This window comes from Glycine max, chromosome 17 (genome assembly GCF_000004515.6).
Source record: "Glycine max cultivar Williams 82 chromosome 17, Glycine_max_v4.0, whole genome shotgun sequence".
In the NCBI taxonomy this organism is placed as follows: Eukaryota; Viridiplantae; Streptophyta; class Magnoliopsida; order Fabales; family Fabaceae; genus Glycine; species Glycine max.
In genome coordinates, this window is record NC_038253.2 from 950,300 (window position 1) to 978,294 (window position 27,995).

General features: G+C 34.0%; 4 protein-coding genes across 7 annotated transcripts; all 4 read right to left on the reverse strand.

The window, feature by feature from the left end:
- Nucleotides 1-75: 75 nt before the first annotated feature.
- LOC100819758 (L-ascorbate oxidase homolog) lies at nt 76-4,895 on the reverse strand. The gene is made up of 7 exons (XM_003549723.5): nt 4,535-4,895; nt 4,273-4,382; nt 2,452-2,722; nt 2,260-2,362; nt 1,792-2,137; nt 867-1,235; nt 76-620 (listed from the first exon to the last, which is right to left on the reverse strand). The coding sequence occupies exons 1-7, from the start codon at nt 4,691-4,693 to the stop codon at nt 329-331; spliced, it is 1,650 nt and encodes a 549-aa protein (XP_003549771.1). The 5' UTR covers nt 4,694-4,895; the 3' UTR covers nt 76-328.
- A 5,533-nt stretch (nt 4,896-10,428) lies between these two features.
- LOC100776999 (uncharacterized) lies at nt 10,429-12,470 on the reverse strand. Of its 2 annotated transcripts, XM_003549727.4 has the most exons (4): nt 11,904-12,470; nt 11,673-11,809; nt 11,475-11,585; nt 10,429-11,223 (listed from the first exon to the last, which is right to left on the reverse strand). In XM_003549727.4, exons 1-4 carry the CDS (start codon nt 12,277-12,279, stop codon nt 10,639-10,641), a joined length of 1,209 nt encoding a protein of 402 aa, XP_003549775.1. In that variant the 5' UTR covers nt 12,280-12,470; the 3' UTR covers nt 10,429-10,638. The 2 variants fall into 2 exon arrangements, with proteins under 2 accessions (XP_003549775.1, XP_006600303.1); XM_006600240.4 differs by having other exon boundaries at nt 11,475-11,809.
- A 3,072-nt stretch (nt 12,471-15,542) lies between these two features.
- Nucleotides 15,543-18,691, reverse strand: LOC100781095 (glucan endo-1,3-beta-glucosidase 1). 2 transcript variants are annotated; one of them, XM_003549735.5, is made up of 4 exons: nt 18,260-18,691; nt 16,877-18,187; nt 16,088-16,115; nt 15,543-15,936 (listed from the first exon to the last, which is right to left on the reverse strand). In XM_003549735.5, exons 1-4 carry the CDS (start codon nt 18,387-18,389, stop codon nt 15,765-15,767), a joined length of 1,641 nt encoding a protein of 546 aa, XP_003549783.1. In that variant the 5' UTR covers nt 18,390-18,691; the 3' UTR covers nt 15,543-15,764. The 2 variants fall into 2 exon arrangements, with proteins under 2 accessions (XP_003549783.1, XP_006600304.1); XM_006600241.4 differs by having other exon boundaries at nt 15,836-15,977; nt 18,260-18,635.
- A 1,111-nt stretch (nt 18,692-19,802) lies between these two features.
- Nucleotides 19,803-27,341, reverse strand: LOC100784846 (arogenate dehydratase/prephenate dehydratase 1, chloroplastic). 2 transcript variants are annotated; one of them, XM_041011270.1, is made up of 11 exons: nt 26,680-27,341; nt 25,168-25,235; nt 24,990-25,082; nt 24,705-24,890; nt 24,251-24,331; nt 24,073-24,168; nt 22,323-22,400; nt 22,162-22,251; nt 22,007-22,074; nt 21,373-21,454; nt 19,803-20,238 (listed from the first exon to the last, which is right to left on the reverse strand). In XM_041011270.1, exons 1-11 carry the CDS (start codon nt 26,963-26,965, stop codon nt 20,182-20,184), a joined length of 1,185 nt encoding a protein of 394 aa, XP_040867204.1. In that variant the 5' UTR covers nt 26,966-27,341; the 3' UTR covers nt 19,803-20,181. The 2 variants fall into 2 exon arrangements, with proteins under 2 accessions (XP_040867204.1, XP_003549790.1); XM_003549742.5 differs by having other exon boundaries at nt 24,690-24,890; nt 26,680-27,337.
- Between the last annotated feature and the right edge of the window lie 654 nt (nt 27,342-27,995).

Consider the following 27,995-nt stretch of genomic DNA (forward strand, 5'->3'; position numbering starts at 1 on the left):
CTGCGCAGCGTCACGGTCACGGGTGCCCAGACTTTTTGTTCACATGCTGATGCTACCAAAAATGCCAACTCTTTCTTCTTCAGAACTTGATTTATTTATTTAATAATTAATACGTGAAAATGATGGAACTTGGAAGTTCATAGTTACTACACATGCATCATGCGTCAGATACCTCATCTCATCTCACCATCCGTTAAAAAATAATCCCAATCAATAAAAAAGTAAAATTGCCTGCACGTAGCTAAAAAAATAGAAGCAGTCACAATATGAATATGCCACCCTCTCGTGACATGATGCAATTGCAATGCTAATTGCTACCTAAATTAAATTAGAAAGGCCTTGTGCGACGACCACTTGCTCTGCCACATAGAAGCGCATTCTTTGGCACCGGATATTCATCCCTCCATGATTTGGAAGGTGTATACACCCTCAGATACAATTGTTGTCCTAAGTACTGCCTTCCCCAATTCTCGGACCTTATGTTCCACATTCCCACGTTGTCAAGAGCCATGTAGATTGCAGTCCATGACCTTGGATACACCTGAGTGGTGCATCTAGCAACTGTGTCTCTCAGATTGTATTGTACTCTACTGTCTGCTGTCCACTGCCCGCTACCATACCTATTTTTCATCTCATCAAATAAAATCATATGTTAGTTACACTTACATGGCTAAAATGCAATGCAAACTAATAATCGGTTAGTTAAATATTAACTACATATGTGGAGATATAAGGTTGATCGTTGGGGGAAGGATGAAGGGGGGGAGAGAGGTCGCCAGTTCAAATCCCTCGATTCATATTTCTAAGAAAACTAACAAACTGATAAAAAAAAATATATTAAGTACATATGTATAAATAAGACATACCCTACAACAAAGAAGGAATAGCCGTCAATGTGCCATGACTGCACAGAATCCTCCCAATTTTGGAATACAATCTCCACCAATTCATGGAAATTAGCCCCCATGACAGAAGTTTGGAGGTAGGCATTGTTGCCCCCGTTAGGATAGGTAGGAATGCTTCCAACGTAGAAAACTCCAGGGATGTTGAAGTAGTCGGCAAGTTTCAATGGGGTATCTGGTTCATTGTATGAGACACCGTTGACCGCATACCTCTGCTTGCCATTGATATAAGGAGCAGAATTTGCAAGCATGATGGTTCGACTCGGTTTGATCAATCCATAGTGGTATGATCCCTGAGGGTTTGGTCTTGGTCCACTTGCTGTCAGGTTCCACCTGGTTTTGGAGCATCAAAACAGAATACCAAGTTACTGGCTAATAAAACATAAAATGATAAAAATGACTATACTACAATTTTTTCCCCATTGATCTTTAAAATGAGAGTGATCATATTTCTCCAGATGGAATATCAGAGACTCCTTTTTAATATCGGTTCAGTACTTGAAAAAGGTAACTATCGTATCACTCAACGTATCAGCAACAAGCATATCTTCTGTTTTTTGGATTGTTTGAAATTTGATCCAGAATTATAGGCAGTATGGTGCTTGTAAGAGTTAATGTATAATTTGGTCCTGTAAAGTGGAAACTTGTGTGGATTTGGTCTCTAAAGTGCATATAAATACAAATTAGTTCTGCGAGATGAAATTGTTTATGAGTTGACAGTTTTAGGGGTCAATTCATACAAATGCACTCATTCAAGGACCTAGGCAACACAAGTAGTAGAAACAAATTGTATATTAACTCAACTTGTATAAGGAAGCTCTATGAATATAAAAATTCCAATAAATATAGACTTAAACAACAGAATAGCAACATGCAACACAAAGAGTACCGGATAGTTCTAGCCTGATAGACAGACGATGCAATATCAAGGGTAGGCCCTGGAGGAACAGGACCAGATACCCCTGTTTTTGAATAGCTATAATGAAGAACGGAAGTTGTTGTGAGTATCCGTCTGGTAAATCTTGTAGAGACAACCATATAGTAATCCTTGACAGGTTGATCAGCTGTGACCAGCACGGAATAGGACTGTCCGAGATGGACATCAAGGGAAGAATAGGTGTTTTGGAGGGTATGAGATCCTTCTACCTCCACAAGTTTCAAACTGTGCCCCTGGATTCTGAAGTTGATTGATGTTGTGAGCCCCACATTTGATATCCTGAATCTATAAGTCTTACCTGCAGATGATGAATGCATTGCAACAATGGTGTAATGAAAGGGATGCATTTGAAAATTTAAAGGAAGTTCATCAATGCTTTAAAATAAAAAATGGACAATCACGAATTATTTGGATAACTACCTTGATCAACAGTGAAGGTGTTTCCATTCCAACCACGTCCATTGATAAGAAGGCCATCAGGGAAGGGGAGATTATGACCATTCTCTAGGAGTCGTCTCAGTCTCTACAATAACAAAGGGTAATTATCAAGGGAATGATGAGGAGAGGATGAAATGAAGAGAGAATAAATAGAAATGAAGGCAAGGGGTTTACTCGGTGGTCAAGCTTGAACCAATCTCCAGCAAGTATGGTAATGTCCCCGGCAGGAGAAGGAAAAGGGACAGGAATTTGAGGCCGGCTCCAAATTCTGATGCCACCAAATGCTCCAGCAGCTTTGTGCATTCCAAGAGATGGGAAGTAGAAATAGCTACCAATCTGGTCTTTTACCTGGATAGCATATGTGAGGTTCCTCCCAGGTGGGATTGGACAGTTTGTGCCATACACTCCATCCTGCCATGAGTTCCTCCTATGCTGTAAGCCATTCCTGCAGAAGATATGATAAGATCATCAAATTCTGACAAATGGCAATTATTTTCTAGCTGCTAAATGTATACATTATATCATTCACTTCGTTTGTGTTTGTAAAAATCATTGGTATTGATTGCACATTAGATAAACCTATGAAATAGCATCAATTCTAAAATTTAGCACATACAATTGTTCGTGAAATGTGATTTAATCTGCTTAAATATGTTGCATTTAAGTATATCTTCGCAGAGAACCATCAAAATTTTGCAAGAACCCCACATGACAGGGGAGTTCAATTCCATTTTGAGTTGAATCCTTGAACAAGTTCATGCGAGAAATCATTACAAAAAATTTATTATCCAGCATTTGGAATGGAAAACAGGAAAAGTAATAAAGACGGTTTACGTTTGCAGGGTTGAGAAGATGCCTATGAAACATAGTGGATTCACAGTGTGAACAAATTTTCACAAATTAACAATTTTGTAAGTCCATTATCTGATGATCATAATAGTAAATCCAGCTTGTCCAAAATTCCAGTAAGATTCTGTATTAGGTTTCTGATCGTTCACAAGTTTCTCGTATTGACACTTTGTTATAATAGGGATATGATCCCATGTTTGTCAACTCAAATAAAAGATGTGTGGGATCAAATTCAAATTGGGGAATCAAAACTTGCATTGTTAAGCAAAAACAATGTTAACTTTTACCAGCTCGTTTAGCATTGTCCTAGAGATGTCTAGTTTAGCAACTCACGTGTCTAAGCTCACTTTATTCACTTGGATGGGCACTCTTTGTGGAGGTATGGAGTCTTATATAGACTCAACCACACCAATAAATTTTATCGCGGTTGTGGTTAAGACATGTAGAATGTGCTAGGTGACCTCAGCTGCTAAAATATACTATTTTAATAACATGGATCTTCATAGTCAATTGCAAGATGCTCAAATAGAATATTGTAATGATGAATCCTTTTATGCAGCCACTCATAGAAACATAATTCACGTGTTAAGTAATATAGGACAGAGACTGGACCATAAAGCATCATTAAAAATGGAATATAACCTCTAATTAGCTGTTTGCTTGAAAGTGGTTTTACAATTTTTTTATAAAAAAAGATAAGATCGATTACACAAAAGAGGCCAAAAAGATAACATTGACAAAGACAACGTAAGATTTCCCTTCTTTTTCATGTACTAAGGCAAACAGATTTTGTTTAACTATCGCACTAACCACCTTATAAATCTAATATACCAATTTGTGTGGGTTCTGAATACCTCCGAATCAAAGGAAAATTGCGCCTTCAAGGGAAAGAATAAGTTCACGTGATCTATCAGAAAAGTTGTGAGCGACAAACGTAATTTTGGTGGATAAAAACTAAAAAGGGAGGAACTTTTAATAGTTTTTATTTTATTTCATCTTAAATATGGCATTCAGAGATAGTGAGATACAATAAATATAGCATGCATTCCGCCAAATACAATTTTTATAAAAAGGCATGGTTCCAGGACAAGAGTTAAAGAAACAAAAACACAGCAATGCAGTTAGGAATAAGATACAAGAATGTACCATGAAATGAGGAACGGTTCTCTGAGGTAGTTATAGACATTGATAATCAAGTTGTCATTTGTAACAGCATCTATTTGAGGCCCTGGAAACTGCCCATTAATTAAGATCCCCTGCAAAATCGAAACATGTTCAACAAAAACTACCCCTCCATGAGCCGATATGGCTAAGAAAAAAGCGTTTCCTTTCTCAGAAGAACAGAAGCACGAGATCAACAAGGAACAATAGTGACAGTTAGTTATTTAGGAAAAAGAAAAGAAAGTACTTGTTGCTTGACACCAAGAGGATAGATGTCACCATAGGTGACCTTCCAAGTGAGGTACCGATATGGGTCTTCACAGTGGACGGAAGAAGCAATAAAAAGGAATGTGACAAGAAGAATGAGAGCAGAGAGAACATTGCATTTGCATTTGCATGGTCTCATTTTGCATACACAGAAGGATTAGGGAGAGTGCTGTTGTTAAGCGTTAAGTTGTTGCTTGTAATGTGAATGTGAACCTCCCTTCCCTTTACATTATAGATCTGTTTGTTGTTACAAAACAAAGATTTATAGCACAGGTCAATAATAGAGAAGACAACCTACAACCAAGTCTACAACTATTACAGTGTTTCACTTTTCTAGTTCCTCCTTGTCTTTCTCATTTTATTTCTATTTTTATTTTTGTTTGGATAGTTCCGCGTTAGTGGAACTTTTTTTTCTGGTTAACTGAGACATCAGACAAGTGAAAGTGGAGCTGTATTGAATTTTTTCTCTTACAAAAAAATTCAAGGTAAAATTATTAAATTTTTATATTTTATGTAATAAATATATTAAAATAGTTTAATTTTAATTATTTAAAATCAAATATAAGGACGGATGATACTGACAAAAATAAAAATAGGATAGAGGAATTTACAAATTTATCCTATGCATGTGAATCCTCTTATTCTACTTACTAATCCTAGTTTTTCTGTATAAAACTTGCCCACAAAATGTACGGTTTCATCTAAATTACACCAATGGATAAATAATCCAAGGAAGCATATTATACTTATTTTTTTATTTTATTTAGTTTAAAATATGATATAATTTTATTGATTCGAGATTCTATCTTGTTATATGACACCAATCTATAAGGGTTAAAATAAAATAACTTTACTCGTTAAAAATTTAAATTTAAGTATAAACACATTTTTAAACGAACTTTTAAATAAGTTGTGCGCGTATTAATTAGTATGTTATTGATTTATATTAAATGATTTTTTTGAAAGAATATATATTATATAATTAGTATATACTGTACATTTCTATATCGCATAATTGTTTTACTTTAAATAATATTATTTTATCAGTGATTTATTTGATTGAAATCAATAAATCGTTAATTTAATTTTTAAAATATTACTCAGTCTCTTAAGCAGTTCCTAAATTAACGTTACACAAGTAATTATCTAAGTATTAGAAATGTAGCCTTCCAAGTATTAGAAAACCCTGTTGAATTAAGTTATAAATAATAATAAAAAAATCGATTAACTTGGATGTATTTAAAGAAAAAAGAATAGGTAATTTGATCATGGAGGGAGGGGCAGGGTCCTCAGTTGAGTTTTGTTTGGTAGCGGAAGCAAAGAAAGATGGAATGAGTTGTCATCCAGTGGGACAAATAAAGGACCGTCGTGATCACATGCTTCAGAGTGGTCCCCACGCACCTCACTAATGTAATGCATCCTCGCCAGCCCAATTCGCTGCACGCTCAAACTGCGTCTAATTTTTTTAATATTCAAGTCACATGCCTGATGCATCTGACATTTTAAATCAACAAAAATATAAAACTGTTAGCAGTAAATACGATAAATATTTTACTTGCACCAAGATGATGTCAGTCATTCATGGTAATATTTTTAACTTTTAGTTACGAATTTGAATTTTTATTTTTTTCTGTATTCTTTTTGAAGTTGAAGAATTGGAGTCACGTGCAACTCACATTTTACATCAACACACAACACTGGTGGCAGTAAATACAATTTTCTTATGCCCTAATCCTAGTGGGTAATCTAGAGAGAGAGAAAAAAAAATCCAATTTTCTGATTCAAGATGAGAATTTTTTATTTTTTATTGGATTGCCCTAATAGTAAAATCCTTCTGTTGTTTGTGTGGTTAAGTTTTTAAAATATTTTCATTTTTTTCCAATGGTCAGTGTAAGTTGTGTGAGTCGGAGTTTTTATTCATTTTCAATTGATTCATAAAAACCTTAACTTTTGATGGGCAAGGATGAATTCCAGTAATTAATCAGGTTTTGAATCTAAAAAGTTGCATATGACATTTTTTTGGGTGAATTAGAAGTAGCACATGGCATGTATTAAGCATTTGTATACCAATTATACGAAGAAGGAGCATAATGTAGGGGCTATGCTTAGAGATATGGCACTTGTTATCATGCGAAATAAGGTTGTTGGGTTGAAGCAGATTTCTACACAGGCTCGTGATTGGTTTATAGCGCATTCATTTACGGTGAGTACCGACAATACCAACGAAGATACATGTTAGTGACAAACATAGAGTTAAGACTTTCAAGCTTAAAATATAGTAGCAATTATATGAGTTAAGCAAGTTCCACCGAGCACGTGTTCATTTACTACCTTTCTTAATTTCTGGCATGGATTTTGAACCCTAGCTAGTAATGGAGAATGAGTGCTTAAAAAGGTTGATGGGCGATAGGGGTTCAAATATGGGGTATAGTAGTGAAGGGAGATATTAAGCTCATATCAATATGTCACTATGTGTAGTAGGCATCGCACTCAAACAAGTGTTAACAATGTTATAGATGGAGTGAGGACAATATTAAAACAAATAAAATTATATGGTTCAAAAAGTCAAACGTTAACATTACAGGAGCAAAAATAAAAACAGCTACTTATCCACTTGTTTAAATACTATTGGACATATATTAAATTTTTTAAAAAAAAAAAGAATCTAGAGTTCTAACGAGAAAATCAAAATACATTATCCAGACGTTTCCTTAGATTATTTATCCACTAGTGTAATTTACATTAAGACACACATTTTACGGACAAGTTTTATACATAAGTTTAAATACATATTTTTTCCTATAAGTTAGTGTTTTTTTTTTAAAAAATTTCCTTATAAATTTATTTTTTAAAATATGCTTATTTTTTAATTTTTAAACGTTTTAAATAATATTTTAAATAGTAAAAAGTATTTTGAAAAGTAAAAAAATATCATATAAAATATTTAAAAAAAATATAATTTGTAAAAAATAAATTTACAAAACATAAAAATAAAAAAAAATACTAATTTACAAAAATGAAAAAGATATTTAAGTTATTGATGAGAGGTTTTACGTAACATAGGATAAATATTTGATTGGACTGTAAAAGATAATTTAACTTTAAGAACAACTTAACATAATGATGTGTTTTGTTTATGTTTTCAAAATTTAGAAGTAACCAAATACTTTAAACTGCAGTGATAGCTGAGTTGGGAGAGTGTGTGAAGATCTGTTTTCTTTTTTCTCATTTTTTAAATCCAGGGTAACACCAGCGTCCATGACTGCCGCGCGTGTAAGATGGCGAAATAGAGATGGAAAAGTTGTGGGTGTGGGCCCATCTTAATTTTATGGGCCATCTTTCCCAGTCAGTGATGACTAACGGTGGTCCAACCGAGTAACTAATATCTCACAGTTCATACTAAGCTGTGCAGCAAAGACCACTCAATGGCACAAGTCATATAGATACTGGTAGTTTATGTTTATCACGTGAGAATAGTAATCAATGACCAAATGAGGGGGAATAATTAACCAAACCCATGAATTGTGAATGTGAAATTATTGCTTAAACTAAAAAGATCACATTAGCCAATTATGCGTCATACATAGGCAAGGACAATTCTGCTATATATGGACTGATTCAAGATTCCACTCTTCTTTTTGTTAAATTGGTGCTGATGATTATTAGCCTATTCTGATGCTGATGTTTGGTTCCTTTTTATTCACTTTAATTGTTACATATAGTCATGTACTTTTTATCCGACCAGACGTATTATGAAGTTAAAATCAGCTTCTAACTTACCGTGCAAGTTATAAATATAAATACTAAATTCTTAGTATAGACTTAAGGCTCATAATCATTAATTGACTTATTTCTTAATTGAATCATACTAGGGATGCAAACAACTTGGCCAAACAATTTTGTATCTTCATTTCTTTTCAAGGTACAAATAATCACTTTGCTAGTATTTTACGACTAAAGAAAGTGGTTGATGGTTCAATTAGTGGGACATTGTATGTATGTAGTATAACAGTACAAGACAGGCAGAAAAAACCCTCGTAGGTACCGTCGGCAGCACGTTGAAAATCATTAAGATGGAGTCATTACTGTGACTTGAAACTCGAGGGTTGCGGGGCCTGCAAAATAAAACATTTTGGCAAAATAGTAAATTCTATCTGAAATGAAAACAGTGGATCCCTAAAGTAATCTACTACTATAGTTCAACAAATAAGGTCATCAATGCAATTCTAGTTTACTTGTTGGTCATCTGTATGGCTACATTCTCCCCAGATTGGCCCGACTTTCACATTCCTGCCAAGTATCCTTTTGTTGTCTATCAACAATAACCGACAGCTCTTGGCAAATAATCATCAAGCAAGCACTTCTTAGACGTTAGAAAGAATCACTTTCTTATCATTTTAAACTTATGGGGTTTCTGCTCCTTAATCATTTTTAAACACAAATTGTTGAATCTGTACCTCAATTTTGAAATGCATAGCTAGGTGTATAAAAAAGAGAAATAAAAACAAAGTAAAAGATAATAAAGTGATGAGGTGAGAAGAAAAATAAGATAGAAAAAGAGATGAAACAAAAAGTATTGTATAAATATTACGCCTATTATTCTTCCAAACTTTCTTAGCATGATTTAGCGGTGTTTAAGAAGCCTTGAGTCACGTTCAATGCTAATTCAGCGTGCAAGAATGATTGGCGTTGAACGTCTTTTGTGAAGTGAGAAATGATGTACACAATTTATTATTAGAACACTGATAATTAGCAGAACTAAACATGCACCCAAACCTCAAACCTGCTTGCAGAATTGTTCTTCTCATTGGTGATTATTACAAGGATAAAGGTCCACTGGCCATCTCAGTATGTCTTTCTTGCATAGCTCGATCCAACTAGGCCTAGATAAAGTACTTCCATTAGGACTATAGTGTACATGCATCATATGAACAAACCATCCTCCAAATCCTCAAATTAACTTAATTACTCTTACGAAGTCTATTTATCTTATATCTCTTTTTAGTAGACTTTATAAATTTTAAGTAAAGTCGATAGACTCTCGAATTTATCACCAAATCAACGAGTCATAAATTAAAAAATTAAAATATTCAACATACATTCATTTAGTGTGTTGTTTCCAAAATAACACCAAATTCTCACCTTTATTATCTAATTGTAATGTATTACTAAATTTAGTTATTTAAATATTATAAAATTTATGAGTTATTATTTTATTTTATTATATTATTTATAAATATTTTATATTATTTTTATATGAAATTAACTCTTAATCAAAATCCTAATGTCGACATTGATATTTATTCGTGTCAATATTTTAAAATTGTCACGACTGGCTAAATTGGATGAATTAAAAGTATCTCCCATCAAGTCAAAAACCCAAGCAAGCCACTAAATTTTGAATCTTACATTGGAATACTAAAATTAACAACAAATAAAAAGAAAATTATTTTAAATGTCTGGGTGCATAAACACAAGTTTAATGCGTCTCGTCACAGACCCCCTTACTCCCATTGGCTAAAAGCCAAGATTTTGGTCCTGTTTAACTATTTTGGCAGAAATGGGTCAAATAGTTTGGGAAAAAGCACATGATATTACCAATGATGATGATTTTGAGGATAGGATTGGCATCTGAAGGCAAACATTGAATATATACATGCATTATACTATGGACTGTTCAACATTAACATCCCCCTCACCATTGCTTATAAGTAATAATAGCTTTCACGTTAAAATATTCTAGTAACCAACTCTTTCAAATGCAAAATAAAATTCTAACGATTAAGGCAACTAAGATTCGGGACAAAATAAAATGGTAATAGAATTACAGAATAGTATGATACCTTCAAATTTAAAAGCAAAGCAAATGCAATATCGAGAAAGGAAAATTATATATCTACTATCCAAGGTAGATAAAACTATAGAAGTTCTGAAAAATACAGCACTTTGCACTTTGTCCCCATTTGCAATGTCAGTACCGTCTCCATTTACAAGTTCTATACAAAATTGCATGCAGATACAGCAACAGCGGAGAGTGAGAACATCATAACAATGGTTTCACCAGCCAGATTCTCCTGACTGGCTTTACTTACTAGAAATTGTCAAAAGCAGGCCATAATGATCACTAGGCAAAACTGGGAGTACCAGTTGTTTTATCTCCTTTCTTACTTTCTTTTCTTTGTTGTATGAAACACCAGGTATTGCTTCCATCCCAATCATGTCAACACTGGTTATCTTAAAATCAGTGAATTGGCAAATAAAGCGATCTAATCGCTTTTGGAGAGTACGGTTGCCTGTCAACATCTGGTTTGACTTGGTGTCATAAGTCCAACCACTTTCATTTGGTCTTAGCTGAGACCAGGCATCAACCCATCCATCTTGTAGAGGATATTGACCATCCTGTTGGTCATTCCAGTTCATGTCTCCCCCAAAAACAACACTTGGCTGTTTCTTGAGAAGGTTTATAGCCTCATTGGCCTGCACTACTCTTTCCTTGCTGTACATCTGATCCCATTTTGGAGGAGCTGGACAGGGACTCTCAAGATGGCTAGTGGCAATAACCAATGGCTTGCCACTTGCAGCTTCAACCTCAGCAATGCAAAGTTCTCTTCCCATTATAGAATTGCTGAAGGGCTTATTGCTGAATGATTTCACAGGCAGTTTGCTTAACTACAATACAAAGTTCAAAGGATAAAATATCATACATAAATGTCAAAACAGCAACACCAAGTTCAATATATCATAGGGATTATAAATACTATAATATATCAGCACCATAAAATTATCAATCAAGCAGAAAAAATAACACAAGTGCCAATCACACAAGAAATGGTGACAAGTATTAAATTTGAAATAATAACCACATTAAGACACAACAGGCGGGTATATCAAAGCCAAGGGAGTAAAGATGTGAGAATTACCAGCATACAAAAGTAGGGTCTTGAATAAGCCATCTCAGAAGAAACTGAACAACAATACACACTCCACCAAGCGGATCCCTTGAAAATGTCATATATATTGGGAGTAACCTCCTGTGGCAGAAGCGGTCCAAAATAGACAAAGCCACATAAATTAAAAATTTCATCAAATATGAAAATTGTAAGCATGAATATTGAAACCTGGAAACAGATAAAGTCAGGTGAATGCAACTGAACAAGGTCGCCAATAGCCTTCATCCTCTTGTGCAACTCCAAGTCTTCCCGGAACCAAACATTGTAACTCAATATCTTAAACGCTTTTCCTGTGTCGATATTCTCTGCCACATATCAAATAAAAGTTTTTTTAAAAACAAAACGCACATTGCAAATATTAAAAGTTAAAACCAATAAAACGTATAGAAACACGCTCACCATCACCGGTGATATTGGATGGCTTGACCTTGAAATTGATGACCTCAGAAGAATCGTCATCATCAATGGCCTTTCTCTTGTTGCAGGTTCGAAGAGGAAAGAAAACAGAACCGACAGAAGAATCGTGATCGGTGGCGTCATTCAAGTCGGTGAGATTGGAAAGGGAGAGAACGGAGCATCGAGTGGCGCAGACCTCGCAAGAAGGGTTGTTGTAAGGGTTTAAGAAAGTGCAGGCCTTGCACGACCATTTTGGGGGCGACGAAGAACAAGAAGGACCCATTGACAATGGGGACGCGGGGGAAAAGCAGATTTCGCATTCCCCTTTTTGAGAAGGGAGATTCACAAAGGTGCATTTTTTGCATGCCCAACAAGACATCCTTGTTTGAATGTTTCTAGGGTTTTATGAGAACAGAGGTTGAAAATGAAATTGAAGACTACATTAGTACATATACATAATTGCTCGGCTCGCATTCCACTCCTTTCATTTCAAATTTCATGCCGTTTTTGCACGGCTATCAAAACGCAGCACTTGGAACTTCGAAGGAACAATGCTCTCTCCCAATACTCAATTTGTTAATTATTAATATCAGTATACTTTTATCAATATTTTTAATACATTTCTCATTTCTGGTGTATTTATTTATTTGTTTATTACAAATAAACTCTGGCAGATTTCACATTCTCCTCCATAAATTTTAGATAATACCTTAAAATATGATATAATTATTAAAAAAATTTAAAATTTAAATCATATAGTACTTATTATAATTCTTTATTTCATAATATCATAAAAGATAGCGACAATCAACTTCATGTTCATGACATTCTAATTATCTTGTCGAATAATACATAGTATTCAGAAGAAGAAAATATATAGTCCATATATCTTGCAATTCTAATACTCGATATGTAAGTCATGTTAGAAATGAGACGAGTGATTTATGTAAAAGTAAATGTAAGAGAAAGTTGTCATGAAAGTTACACCAAGCCATAAAGATTTAAGAGATTATTATTATCCCAAGAGTAAGAGAGTGGGACAAAAATGCTTATTTTGAGTGTATTTTGGTGTATTTTTTCTTTCAAGTTTTTTTTTTTAAAGTATTTTGTTAGGGTAAGAATCCAGAGCTGGCTTCGAGGGCAACGACCTCCAGAATGAAGAGAAGGAAGGGAAACACAAAGGTAAGGAAAGAGAATTCTTATTTTTGATGCCTGCTTGATTATTTACATAGCCTTTTATAGAAATTCCTATAACAGATTTTGTACAATTCTATCCTATGAATGTTCTAGTAATGAAATTTGTTTTGTAAAATTGCCCACGAGGGACCAAAATGTCACAAGCAGGATTTGATGCAGATCTTCCTATTTTCCCTCTTCCGAAACTACTCTCAAATGTAGTCTTCAAGGTATGTGGGCTTTACTACCTTCCTTTAGTCCCTTCTCCTTTTTGCACCATTGATGTTGGTGCTTCCTGTATTTCTGTCATTCTAAGCTTGTTCGTAACAATCCCTTTGTATGTTATGCTATCACGCTTACCTATCATATTTTTTCTTTCTTTCAAATAGTCACGACTCTTTGGTGTTTTATTTCGTAAAAACACAATGATATAAATGTGACAGAAATCCACCTCTCAATGAATACTTGTTTTGAATGGTGAATGATTATGGGTTTGGATCTCCTTTAGTTTGGAATTTTCCCGCTGAAGAGAAAAAAAGACAAAGAACTTGTGTGAACCGCAAAAAAGTCCATTTACTAGACAAGAGTTCATTCATTAGTTATTGCAATATCTGAACAAATCACATAAAAAAAATAAAGATTCCTAAACTGTCAAAATATAAGATTATACAATTAAAAATGACTTAAAATAATTAATTAATATTACTTACACTAATAAAAATATTTATTTTTTGGTAGTTTATTACATAAGACTTTCATAATTAAACATATTTGACTTAAAATAGTTATGAAATGAATAAACTTGAAAGTTTTTAAAAAAGGTGTAAATGAAAACAAAATACATTAAAATGTCTCAAGTTAGCTTTTAGAACAAACATTGATCCTGAAAAGCAGTTAAAGTAAATTGTGAAGGTCTCAAGAAGAATTATATAAGAAAAGTTAAGTTATGATTAGTAAATGATTATGACAAATGAGGGAGTTGAGTGAAATGTTATGAGAGTCATCCAGAAGTCGACAATCATAGGACATTATAATTATAAAACGTTATAATTATAAGCTTTGAAACTTTATTTTGGCTTTAACAAAAAAAAAAGGTCAAGCTTTACCTCCAATATTTCTTATTAGAAAAATGTTGATTAGATCAAAATTATTTTCATAAGATATGTATGAACGTGTAAATTGTGTCATATAACTAATTATTTATTAATTTTGAAAAAGTAAATTATCTCATATAACTAATTCGAGTGATTCGTACAAGGAAACATTCGTGCAAAATATCATTGTTGTTCTTATTATACTTCTTATCCCCCATCTTGCTTTCTTATATGTAAAACAATGTTTTCTTACTTATTCAATTATATCACCAATGTTGAGTCAAGATTAGGTAAAATATGAATCTTAGCCTACTTGAAAAATTTATCAATGAGAACCTTAAAAATAATAATAATAATTATTTTTTATTTTAATAATAAATATTTTAAAATTTACAATAGTGATGTTTTTTTATTAGTTAATAATGTAAACTTTTTTATACTAATAATGTATCTTTAAACTTAATAAGGAATATTTTTCTAAAATAATCATTAACTAGCATGTTAAAATAATAACTGGTTTAATAAACCTAACTTAAGATAAATTAATTAATCAAATTTAACTTTTAAAATCAATTTTACATTATGATGACTTTTTTTTCAAATAATTATTTTTAATATAAAGTCATTAATTAATATTGTTTTATTGATATATTAACAAGCGGGGATAGCTTAGTTGAGAGAGTGTCAGACTGGAGATCTGAAGGTTGTGTTTCGATCCACGCTACCACATTTTTGTTCTCTTTTCTTGTTCATAATTTAGCTAGAGCATCATTGTATTTTGCTAGCTCTCAAACCTTTGATTATATTATTCTAAATTGTATTCATTATGTTATTTTGAATGAAATAAAGTAAATTTCTTTCTGTAAAAGAAAACATGAAAACTTCTCATATAAAATTGGAATGCTGTTTTGGATTTAACTTTATTTCTTAATCCACTTTCATATAAAGAATGGCACGCCTCATTCTCATTTTCTATTCCTTTTCTTTTGAATTAATTTTTTAAAAAAATTATCACATGTATTCAGAATTTTAAAACATGTTGTACCTAGGAGAAATAAAATTAGTCCAATGTTCTCAGAAAATGAAAAACAGCCTGGTGTGAGACTGAGGGGCACTACCAGAGTACCACCTTCTTTTGGTAAGGAAAATAAAGCATTCTCAGCTAGACAGCTACCTCTCAAAACTAACTTTTATTTTATTGGTAGATGGAAAAAAAAAATTGGCATTTGGTTTGTTGGTTATGTTTCTCTCACTCCCAACATAAATATACAGAGAAAATAGAAAGGTAATGGAAAATAAATTTTACCACGAAAAATGACCAAAATCATGGGCCTCCAATACAGAGATAATGGTGACATGTTGATACACATTCTAAACATATTAACCAACAAATACAATTTTAAGAAATACATACGTTAATTACAAGAGCCCCAACAAAAATTATTAACACTGCTTTCTTAAAAAAGGAAGCATCTACATAAGCCCTAAGTTTAGACCTACAGATCATGCGCGATTCCTTTTCTCTTATGACCTCATCCTTAAACTCTATGAAATTCAAAATCCAAAAAGAACAAAAAATTGAATTATTTGCACCTCATAATAGGACTACCAACAAAGTAGGGAGATATGCAACCAATAAAATGTGCAAAATGTTGCCAATTGCACTTATTTTTATGCTGTTAAAGGTTTTAAACCTCAACTTCTCTCCTGCACTGCTTGAGATAGTAGAGTTGACCACTTCCTTTGTCTTGTTGCTCACTTTCTTGCTGCATTACATCGAATGTGGAATCAATTAAACTAAGGTAGGCTGTTAAATAAAATTCCAAAGTTCAGAATTTGAGCATAACAAAGATCCCCATTATAGGACCATGATAATTTAAAAAACAATACGGTAACTAGGCAGACATTGTCTCTTACCTTCCAGGAAATATACAGCTCCCGTGACCTGCAAGGGTATTCCCCACATAAAAGAAAGAAAAAAAAATATTAATCACAAGTGCTATACCTGGAACAGACCAAAAGAGAGAGAAAAAACGCAACCGTGGAGCCCATATTGCACTGATACAATCTCTAAAAAGTACTTGCTTGAGCTAGCAAGCAAGACTACAGTAGTAAGAAACTGCCCCGTAAAAAAATGGAGAGTACGAAAATTACAACTCTGTGAAGGTAATCTAGAAACACGGTCCAGAATCTTTGCTATTGTCAGGAGAAACAGTGTGCTCCAAGACAAACAAGCAAGCATCCAAGTCATGGAACGGGTGGCAATCCAATGAAATTACCAGCTCCCTCCTTCAATTTCAATTTCAATTTTCACATAATAGAGCCAAACCAAAATGGCCTTTGCAGTGCGTGGGAACCACACACAAAAATGTCTGGAATCATTACCTTACCACACCTCTATTTTCAAATCATTTCCCCATTTCAAATCTTAATTATTAAGTAATGTCACTCAGAAAGTAAACCCTTGAATCACTAAGCGCTCTTGAAGGTATGATTAAAGTCTCACACAAAGTAAACCCTCTTTGAGCACTTTGAGCATGTCTTCTTAATTCTGCTATATTGCCATAAACTTAAGGTTAGCTAATTAGAGAAAACAAGAAAGAATGACAATGTTGCTCAAATTGAACAACAGATTATCTCTTGTTTCCTTCCAATTCCAGCATAATTGAACAAAAAGGCACATGAAAACTGAAAAATTGAACTTACTGGGATCAGTGGTGGTGATCATAGCCAGTCCTTTGAAGTCACAAGTCCCCTGAGCCTTGCCTTCTTTCTGGTAATAGCTATCAAACGCATAAGAAGCATGGTTCTTCACATTATTAGGCTGGAAACAAGTCTCTCCAGGCTGAATCTCGGAACAATTGGCTCGCCCCGGTCCACACGCCCAATCCAGCGCGGCCTGCAACGTCTTAGAATCAAACCCATCCATGGCAATGCAGTATGTCTGATTAGTGGTATCATTCGCCAAAAAAGTCCCAATCCCAGACACATGAAGCAAATAAGCCGGCGAAGTGTTCCCATAAAACAAACCCCAATTGGCCTCTGAAACCGGCGGAGCCCTCAAGTCCTCATTAAACAGTTCATAAATAAACACACTGGAAGTAGTTTCAGGGTGCAGAGGGGTTCCGGTGCGATCAAAAACATGCCTAATCAAATTGGAATTGTAAGTATCAGCATTGTCCTTGGTAGCATAAGGCTCCTTAGAATCACCCTTGGCAGGCCAACCTGTCTCAGTGACAAGAACAGCAACATCGGTGATATTAAGGTTCTTCATGGAGAAATAAGCGGCGTCGACCATAGCGTCGAGGACGTTGGTGTAGTGAAGCAAGGTGTTGGGGTCGACCATTTCCTTATTAGGAGTGAGGGGTTTGAAGAGAGCATTGTCGAGAGGAACCACGCCTTTATTCTGCATGAAGACGTAGTAGGGGTAAAGGTTCATCGTGAGAGGGGAACCGGTTCGAGAAAGGAACTGAAGGAGAGGGAGAATAACGGAAACGAGGGATTGGTTGAAGTAAGCCTGAGAGGGAGGGAAAGGGTCAAGAATGATGGAAGCGGCGTGAGGGGTTGAGACCTTGATATGTTGGTGGAGGTTGGAGGCGACGAGGGCGTTGTAGAGGGACTCGACGGCGGGGAGAATCAGCGGGGCGGAGGAGGGGACGGTGGTCAGAACCTCGTCGCCGACGGAGATTCCGCTGATGAGGGTTTGGGGGTAGTAAGCGACGACATTACGATCGATCCAGGAGGCCGCGGTGGAGTTGGAGGAACCAATCGCCAGGAGCTGGTTGTTGGGGACGCTGATGATGACGCGAATCTTGGTCCCCGACAAAGTTTTCAGGATGTCTGAGTTTGCATCGTAGATGCGAACGTGTGTTATCTTCTGCAGTTGAAGGAACGCGACAAGGTCCGAGGCAGATGGAAGGTTGGAGACGTCGGTGCCGATGTTGACGCCCACGAATGGAAGCTTCTCTTGGTCTTGGATTTGCTGCTTAAGCTGGGAATGTAGTGCTTCTGCTTCAGCTGCAAAGTGAGTTAATTATAATTAGGTTTTTGGGTTGGTGAAGCTAATTTTGGAGGTTGATTAATGACTACCGAAGGTGAAGAAGGAGAAGTAGAGGATGATGACGAGATTAGAGTTTGCCATTGAAAAGGAGCCTAGACTTAACTTCCTCATCCCTGCTTCAGCTCGAGTAGAGGAGATGACATGTGCCAACTGCAACATATTTTCATTTACTCCTTCACACAAAGCTATAATATGTTTTAATTATTAAATTTGGATTAGGAATAGAGACATCTAAGTGATCTCACGGACTTAATTTGGGAAAAGGGGCTTTGGCTTTCTTTGTCTTCTCAGAGTTTAGACTTAAAGACATTTGCGCAAAATGAAGAAAATTGTCGGACAACGTGGCTGGGGTAAAACTGTAATTCGACAGTTCTTTGGTGGAAGACAGTGCTTTGCCTCCTATTTCTTTTTGGTACTTTTTGCCTTCTGTTTCTATTTTCTTTCTGCCAAAAATATGCTCTATCATGTGTGCTGAATAACTTCAAAAGGTTCATATATGGTGACTTGAAGCTAACATGACGGATTTTGATTGGACCGGCAAATTGAAGCTTGAATAGATTTTAACAGGATCAATATAAGAAATAGATAACTTGTATTATAAATTTTAATTTTTTTTAAATATTATTTAAAAATATTTATTAATTTTAAATAAACATTAATATGAAGTCTTTCTATATAGGTTTTTTAAATGTGAATTAAGTACATAAATCATTAGAATGTAGAGTAAACTAAAGTAACATCCCCTTAAATTTCTTGAGATTGAACATAATTTATTGGTTTTTTTTTTACCATTTACAACAACTTTTTTTAGAGATACATAATATATTTTCTCCGTACCTACCTATTTATAAGTTTTTTTTAAAAATTTGTTTGTCTTTTTTTATATGATTTTTATATGATTCTTTTTTAATTTTTGGATGTATTAATTTTTTTCTTACATACCCTTACTTAATTATTTTTTTTCCAAATATTAATAAGAAAAAATTAAGAAAAGAATAGTTTTAAAATAATAGTATAAATAATTAATATATTTAATATGATTAACTAAATTAATTATTTTTCTTAAGAAATGAATTAGTTAAAATGATCTTATAATTAAGAAAAAAATAGTAATATCTTTTAAATAATTAAGGGGTATTAATAATATTTTTAAAATAATTAAGTAAAATTAGTATAAGAATAGTAAAAGGAGGAAATATCAAGTGAAATTTTACGAAACTTAGTGTAATTTACCCTAGAAAGACTAGTAACATTTTTAAATTTTGATAATAGGAATAAGAACTTGAACTTACGAGCAGATTCTAGTGTGTTGACACTTGACAATGTCCTTGCATCGTTTTCGTTGTTTGTGGGATGAAATAAAAGATTTTGAATGCATAAATAACAAATCTGAAATGATCTTTACTTAAATTCTAACTACTACTCACACTGTTAAGGAAATTCAATTCCTTTTAATCCTGGTTAACACAAATAATCACAGTAAGAAACACGTCCTTATTCACTATACCAACTGAATAAAAAAAATGTACTGGAGTCATATTATTGTGGAATGTGGATTGGTAAAGCAGTTAATGGTAGAAGAAAATTTTGGGTGGCTTGGTCCTTCATTTATTTGCCATAGCTCAATAGAGCCATATGTACATACTTTGGTCACTAAGTTTGCATTGGAATTCTCTTTAATATGAAGAGTTCTAAAATCTAAATGAAGGAATAAAACACAATGAAGATTCCTGTAGCAGCATTCACTCCACTGTCAAAACTATGATGATATACTTCAAAGCACCTCCTTAGGAGATGAAAAGATTTTTGAAAGAGGTGACAGGGGCAATGCTTTTAAAGGATACTTCTTGCCCACCTCTCTGATTGAAGATGAACCTCTGGGGTAGTAGCTACTTATGTTATCAGCAAAATGAACAGCATGACTGTTGCTCCTAGTTAAGACACTGAACTTCTATAATACTGTATCCATAGGATAACAACCAAGAACACGAAGAAATCTAGCAAATTCCTGAAATGGAAATGAAAAAAATAAACAGATGTTACCAACAAATAGAGATAGCATTTGATTTGAAAGCTACCTTTGAAGAGTCCTCAACTTGGTTAAAGACTTAGAGTCATGGTCACCATAGACAATACCTTAATTTAATATATTTTTTTTGTAAGAACACTGAGGACGACTGGATTTTGTGATTATGCACAGATTTAGAGTAGTAAAAGTAATTTTAACAATGTACTATGCAACTGATATAGAAAAGAGTTGAAGTTAGTGAAGTAAATTTATCTAACAGGGATGCTGCTTAACAAAAACAAAAAGGCTTTCCTAGAAGGTTGTGGAATATGGCATTGGGCCAAGCAAATAGTAAAAGCACTAATCTACAAACAATTGCAAATGGTGAATATTCCACCACAAGCTCCATAGAATAGCTAACATTTTACTCTACACAGCATAAATTGGCGAAGGATATCCCACCATCAATACCTTAAACACCCAGATCAACGGGATTGAATGTGGTATGGTGCACCAGAGCATGACCTGGTTTTTTGGGGTGTGGATAACCTTTGACTTGCTGGTTAAAAGTCAAATTAGCAGACTGACATATGTTTGTGCGTGTGTGCGTGTGATCATCAAGGGTATCTCCTAATCAACAATTAGATGCCAATCTCTTTCATGGCATAAAGACTACTGAAGTGAGTTTTGTTTCTCTCAACATAACATTTTCAATACAAATGGTCAAGAATTAAACCTTGATTAACACGCTCAAGGGACTAAACTATTTACTAACAATGTTGGGTTTGTTAGTCGTGGATTGGTATATCTGACAGACTAACTAGTTAGTATAATTGATTTAATCATCATTAATCTTAATTATTTTCCTTAATTATTAAAGTATTTCTTTTATTCTTTCCATTTTTTATCATCTAATTAAAGTACTTTTTACAAAATTTGTCACCCTTCTGTTAGTTTCTAAAATGTGTAATTAGACTCACTATTCATCAATAATAGAAAATAAATATTATTAAATAATTGTATGGGCCCACCTGCATTAAGAAATTTTATAGATTCAGAAAAAATACTGATAAAATTTGTGACTCCCATAAGCAACAAAATATTAAACTTGAGTTGATGAGATAATGGGCAGACCTGCAACTGTCCTAAAGCATATTGTGCACGAGGTTCTGCCATAGAAGCTTCAATATCAATATAGAAGAGGTAGTCAAAGTACCTGCCACCAGAAAAGTTTTATGCCTTAAGTCATAGTTTTGCAATACACTTCTATACAAAATAACAAAATCATTAGATCACATTCATGAAGTAAAACCCTGTCTCAGAACTTTTTCCTTTCAGTTTTTGAATCAAAGACTTGGAAATATGATTTTTAGAATAAAGTTATATTCTATTAATGGGTGCTTGGAAGAGAATCAACAGATAATGGAGAAGTTTATTAAAATAAGTTCTTTTCAACTTATTTCAGTAAATTTCATAATGAAGCCTACGAATAAGTTCTTATTGAATAAGTGTTTAATTAAGCTTTTTACCCAAATACACCCTTGATAGTCTAGTAATGTGAATCTCTAAAGGGATGTCAACGTATCATAAACTATATCCTATCCCCTTCCATTTTACTCTAACAAGCCTCTTGCCCTTAAGTTGTATACTCCATTCATTCTCCTATTATCTTCATAAATGTTCACAGGATAAAGTATGAATCACTGGTCAATTTGCAAAATTTGCACCCTGCTATCGCAAATCTTGAACAGGGAACAAAATTACTTACGTGGCACTCCCTTCATTTAAATGATCCACAACCCTCAATGAGCGCTGCTTCAAAGGACGACTCTCTATCTAATTTTACAAGAAAAACATAAGAGCAATGGATGTGAGTTGCAATTTCAAAACTCCAATATCAATTAATATAACACATCAACACACCTTTGACAAATTAATATCCCTCATAGCAAAAACTGCCAAGGCTTTGAATAGTACACCTGGACCTTCTTCTAGACTGAAAACAATGCTAGTCTGAGAGAAAAGTCATGAACTCATCAGAAAATTCATAAAAATATAAATGTAAAGAATTAAAATTTGTATACCTTATGGGGCCTGTCAGTTCCTGGAATTATAGGCTCCCTTGCAAGGACCAAGAAACGAGTAATATTCTCATCATCATCCTATCAAAATTGCAATGAATCAGCTAGACTTTAATATTGACTTCACCAGAAACAAGTCAATAACAAACATGTTTCTGTCTTCTACATTTTTTGTGGATACAAATAGACATATTTTTCAATAAAAGCTAAAAATGGCGAAAGGAATATCCACTAAGAGTTTTTTTTAAGTATACGTACTGCACAATGAATAATGCTATCACTGAAATCTGTCTTATATTTTCTCTGAACAGATAGAATGGAACAACAATTGATAAACTAATAAAATATAATATTGAACACTAAAATCACACACAATACACTTGTTATTGAAAGAGTCAAGAAGTTTCACATTCTGATTCACATTGAACCTAATACAGATATACAATCTGCAAGGAAACTTATTGCATGGCAAAGTAAGAAACAAAATATGGTGGTTAGGTCTAAGTGGAATTTATATCAATGGCCCATGGAATTTGTAAGATTATGTGGATGAAAATACTACTAAATAACTATAGGTTGACAACTCAGCACCTATGAAGGTTCACTTGACGAGTCTGCAATCTCTGTAGCCAAACATCCTGTTCTTGATGACAGAACCAGGCACATGGAAGTATATAATATAAACACTTCAATTAAAAGAAAGAGAAATTGGACAGATCTGCACAGTACACACACTATGTAGACATTCTCATCAACAGGCTGTACAATAAGAACTTTAATGAATCATTCGGCAAGCTGTCTCTGAAAGAATTTTCAAGCTAGTTTGAGTGGGAGTTTTGAAAGAGTCAAAAGAGGTTTCAAATTTGAATTTCTACATAACAGGATTAGGAGTTTGGATAGGATAAATGTAGATATTTGTAATTAGTGCTGTATGTCACTTCTTATTGAGTATATCTTTAGAGGACCAAAAGTGTGTTCACTTTTTAAAAGATTAACTATGTTAAAAGGTTTATGTAAAACTTTTAAGTTAACTGCCTTTTCAAATTGCTTTGTAATTATATAGGCTCTTCAAAAATCAAATTCACAGTCTTCTGATTCCCTGGATAGCTTATTTGATGATCAGGATCCTCCAGAGATTTCCAATATCAATCTAGCAAAAGAGACACTTGCTTCTTATTCCTCAAAAAACATCAATTGTTTTATTACAAAATTTAGTCAGATCATTTCATGGTAGGTATGAGTTGAGTATTTGAATCGAGCCAAATTGTGTCATATGATTCATGTAGCCAACCTCACCTAGTAGGCTGAGGCTTTTGTGGTCGTTGCTGCTTTATTGCACACTAGAATCCTTTGCTATAACCATATGCTATCAGCTAGTTCTTCTGATCTACTCAAATAATTACAATATAAATTCTATCACCAAGCAAAATACTGCATGGTCAATTTCATTTTTAGAAAAACTATTAATTAGGGTAAAGCCCAATGTAATTTTCATTTCTAGAAATGATGATGAAAGTTCATTTTAAAATATTGGCGCAAACATTTAGAAAGTATCAAATAAAAATAGTCCAATCCTATCTCAGAAAGGAAAGCAATAAGTGGAAGAGGCATCAACTCCGTGCCCTAGGTGAAAATGACATCCAATGCAATCAGTTGCATACATTAAAGTCCATGTTGTGATAAAAGGAAAACATGAGCTAAGGCAATATACTTTAGCAGCTCAATCTTCCATAAAATGTAAAGGAAGTTTTACCTGAATTCTTTCTGCAAGAATGTCAAGCCCGTACACTTCTGCAGCTCGGGAACTTGCAATAGCTCCAGTGTCTCTTGCACAATTTGAGGCCACTGTCTGTTCTCAAGAAAATAATTGTTAGAACATTGTACAACCCAATCAATGCTTACTTTCAGACAACAAGAAATTCTTAATACACCTGAGCAGCAGCAGCAGTATCACGTGCAGCAATCTTGACAGCACCTAAATCACTAAGCGTTGTCTCACATTGAGCAAAAGCCTGCATGTAAAATTATCATTGTATCAATTTAAAATTTCTAAATAAGGCTAGGTATTTTGTTGTCAACAGGTAAGCTTAGTTTGGTGACACAGTCAGTTGTCTCAAAAGTCTGTGCAATCGTAAACCAAGTTAACACTTGAAAGCTGGCATGTTGAGGTTAGCCATTACTACATAGCAGAACAGTAAATATGATTGATGTAATCTAATAAATTGTTCTATTGTGAAGTTGCTGCTATCTTAAGGCAGAATTGTGCATACCCATTCATTTTGTTCAAATGGGAAACATAATGAATTATATCTATTCACTCTTTACCACAATGATAAAAATAGAAAAAAAAAACTATATATAATAGCCAACCTGGGGATGACTCACAACAGCTCTGAGCTCCTCCTTTCTCACACCAGGCAATCCTAAAAGGCAGTGGTTAACTCGCAACTGCACCTCCCCAACAATGTGCAGCCTATGGCGAAGAAGTAAGTCATAATTACGGTGGACGCTTCCACCAACAGAATTTTCAATGGGTAGAACAGTTTTATTCACCAACCATAATTCAACTGCCTACAGAGAAGAATACAAATATATCACTGCAGTAGTTATAACTTACAAGTCAATGCATCACAGAGTGAGAGAGAGAGAGAATAAAACAAGAAATGGAACCTTAAATGCAGCTTCAAAATTGTCACATGGCACAGTCTCACATTTTGGATATGCTTTCAAAGCTGCATCCTCACTATATGCCCCCGGAAGTCCCTGTATCAGCCAATTGACTAGTTAGCAAAGGCAACAATGCCATGAATATTTTATTTGAAGAAAAACTATTAAGCATCATATATACCTGATAAGCCACGCGCACCTTTGATCCATCTCTTGGATAAGAAGAAATGTCAATTGCTGTTAATGGCTCTGCAATTAACGAGGTTACATAATTGTGACAAAATGTAGAATTTTTTAGCAAATGGAGTTACATCACTTACTGGCTACTGGTAACATAAAAACATAAATTCCACCCATTATATTTTATGAAATTTTATTTATCTGCACGCATACACATGTGTATGCTAGCATGGGTGCACGGTTCAAAGTGTATTAAACTAAAACTTCAATTTAATTTACTGCAAGAAGCAAAATCAATGTGATAATCATAACACCTATAAGAAAAATACATTTGAAATTAGCTGAGTAACCTAGAATTTATTGGTTAGGCCGCCATGAGGATCATTCAATTCCATATAGGTTGCTCTGATAGAATTCATAATATCTGAAGTCAGAACTATATAGTGCATGCCTTCTCTCAAAAAGTCATAACCATTCTCCATTGATGCCATCACACCGAGCCAAGAATCTAGACAGTGTCACCATGAGTCCTTTACGGATCACCAAAATGACATCAGATGCAACGGACATGGTCAACCATTTAGAAAATTTGGTGTTCTATGGCATAATTAGTCTATTGCCTTTCTACATGTCTTGCAAGCACAAATGTAAGCAGTCACATCATAAACAATCTCTCCTTTAGATAGTTTTCATTTCTTAAAACAAATAAGAGCAGCCAAGTAATAAAAACAGAGGTTCCCCGGTATATTGCTTGTCTTCTCCCTCTTATCTACCTACATACCTGTTCCTGTCTAAATTTTATTTGCAACTTTTAGATTTTGTGTTTTACTTGGTAGGGATCTTCTTCTGTCTTGGCTATCTTTATTATCAACAAATTTCAACCAAGAATACATCTAACAGAAGAAAAAGATCATTCAGCTGCAGGTGGTATTGTAGGAAATTACAATATAACATCTTCAAGAAACATCAAATCCATTAACATAGGACCACCCCTGGGGGGTGTTAACAAAAAACACAGAACTTAGATCAAGTTTGTTGCATCCTTGCCATTAAATTCTCCAATTAAACAATGATACGTAGTTATTTATTTAAAATTCTAAAACAAATTCAATAGGAGTTATTTGTTAATGGAGAGAACATTCATGTGTCATCATCATTTGAATGGAGAATTGAATAACTTGATCTAAGTTTTCTCCTAATGAAAAAAAAAGGGTGGCCATGAAAGAGAATAAGCTATAAAAATAAACTAGCTCAATGCTGATATCATATCCATATCCAGTGAATATCTTGCGCTGCCAACTTCAACCACAGAATTGTATGAGAAAATAGTGAAAACTTAACAGAAGGAACCACGAACAAAATTATCCCTCCAAACACCAATTGGAAGAAGATTAGTTGATAAGCAAAGTTTGATTTTTGAAATATGCAACATTTATGCCTTAAATTCTCAGATTGCCAGTTAAACACAAAGATCAAAATTTTATGGTTGGGAGGGAGATATCATGTAACTCACTAGGAAGTAAGTTTAAGTCCTTGTGAAAGCCCTTTGACTCATTTTGGTGAACACCATCAGCAGCCCCTGAAGAGTCAACCAAAGGTGGGACACTGGGGCCCTCATCTTCCACAGCAGTGGTAGCTCTCTGAGCCAAAACACCCAAACAACAGCACTCCCATTTGCGGCATTTGTCATAATCATATCTTAGATTTCCAATCAGAGTAGAATGAGAATTGGAAACACCAACACCCAATTGAGGAGGAGGTTTGTAACAACCCCAGATGGATACAGCCTTAAGAGCCATCAAAATGAAGCAATCCAATCTACAATGTCAGAGAGAGAGAAAGACAAGTTCAGAGTTCATGAGAGTGGTCGTGGTTGGTGAGTTTGGTTTATTCATTCACAGCATGACATTGTTTAAGTAATTGTTTAGTGTGAATGAATTACGGTTGGCGCTTAGAATTTTTGGTGACCCCACAAATAAATGGAACAGATGGTATACGTATACGAACTGTGCCTCCACCACTAGAAGAAATTTGGTTCTGTTTGGTTTGGGGATTCAAATGTGAGAGAAACAAAAACAATTCGCGAAGAAACAGGTAGGTGAGCAGAATTGTCGCTTGCTACAAGTTTCCTTAGATTGTTATAATACATACACATTCTGTAACTAACCAGCCCAGTTAATATGTATTATATTACATTGTCTCTAACTTAACGTGTGAGACACAAACAATGCACTCGCCTCTTCAATAACCAAAAATCGCATTCAATGTACAATTTTTGTACTGTATAAGAGGAATCCTGACTATTCATTTTTTTTTTTACATTTTCTGTTAAAAATATCTAATTGAAAAAATATAAAAAAAAATCTCATTCTCTAAATTGAATAAAAAAATATCTAATTTTGTATTATATTGATTGTGTATTATATTAAATTAAATATATACAAATAAACTTATATAGAATATAAATATAAAAATATATTAATTATATAAAATATTAATTATTAAATAAGTAATTAAAATTAAATAAAATTAGATAACATAAAATATTATTTATAGAAACATATTATTAGTTATACAAAATATTAATTATATAATATATTATTATTTCTAGAATATTTTCAATCTCTGGTGACATGCATTGGCTGTGAGTGTTGAAAACATCTACAGGCTCAAGTCAATTGCAATGCCAACAGGCTGAATGATCTGAGCCTTTAGAAATCTAATTCACTGGGAGAATAAGACTCGTAAATTATATCTTATTTATATTTTAAAAACGCTTTCTTTTTACCAATTAAACAAAATTGTCAATTTCAATTCGTTAAACAGCGA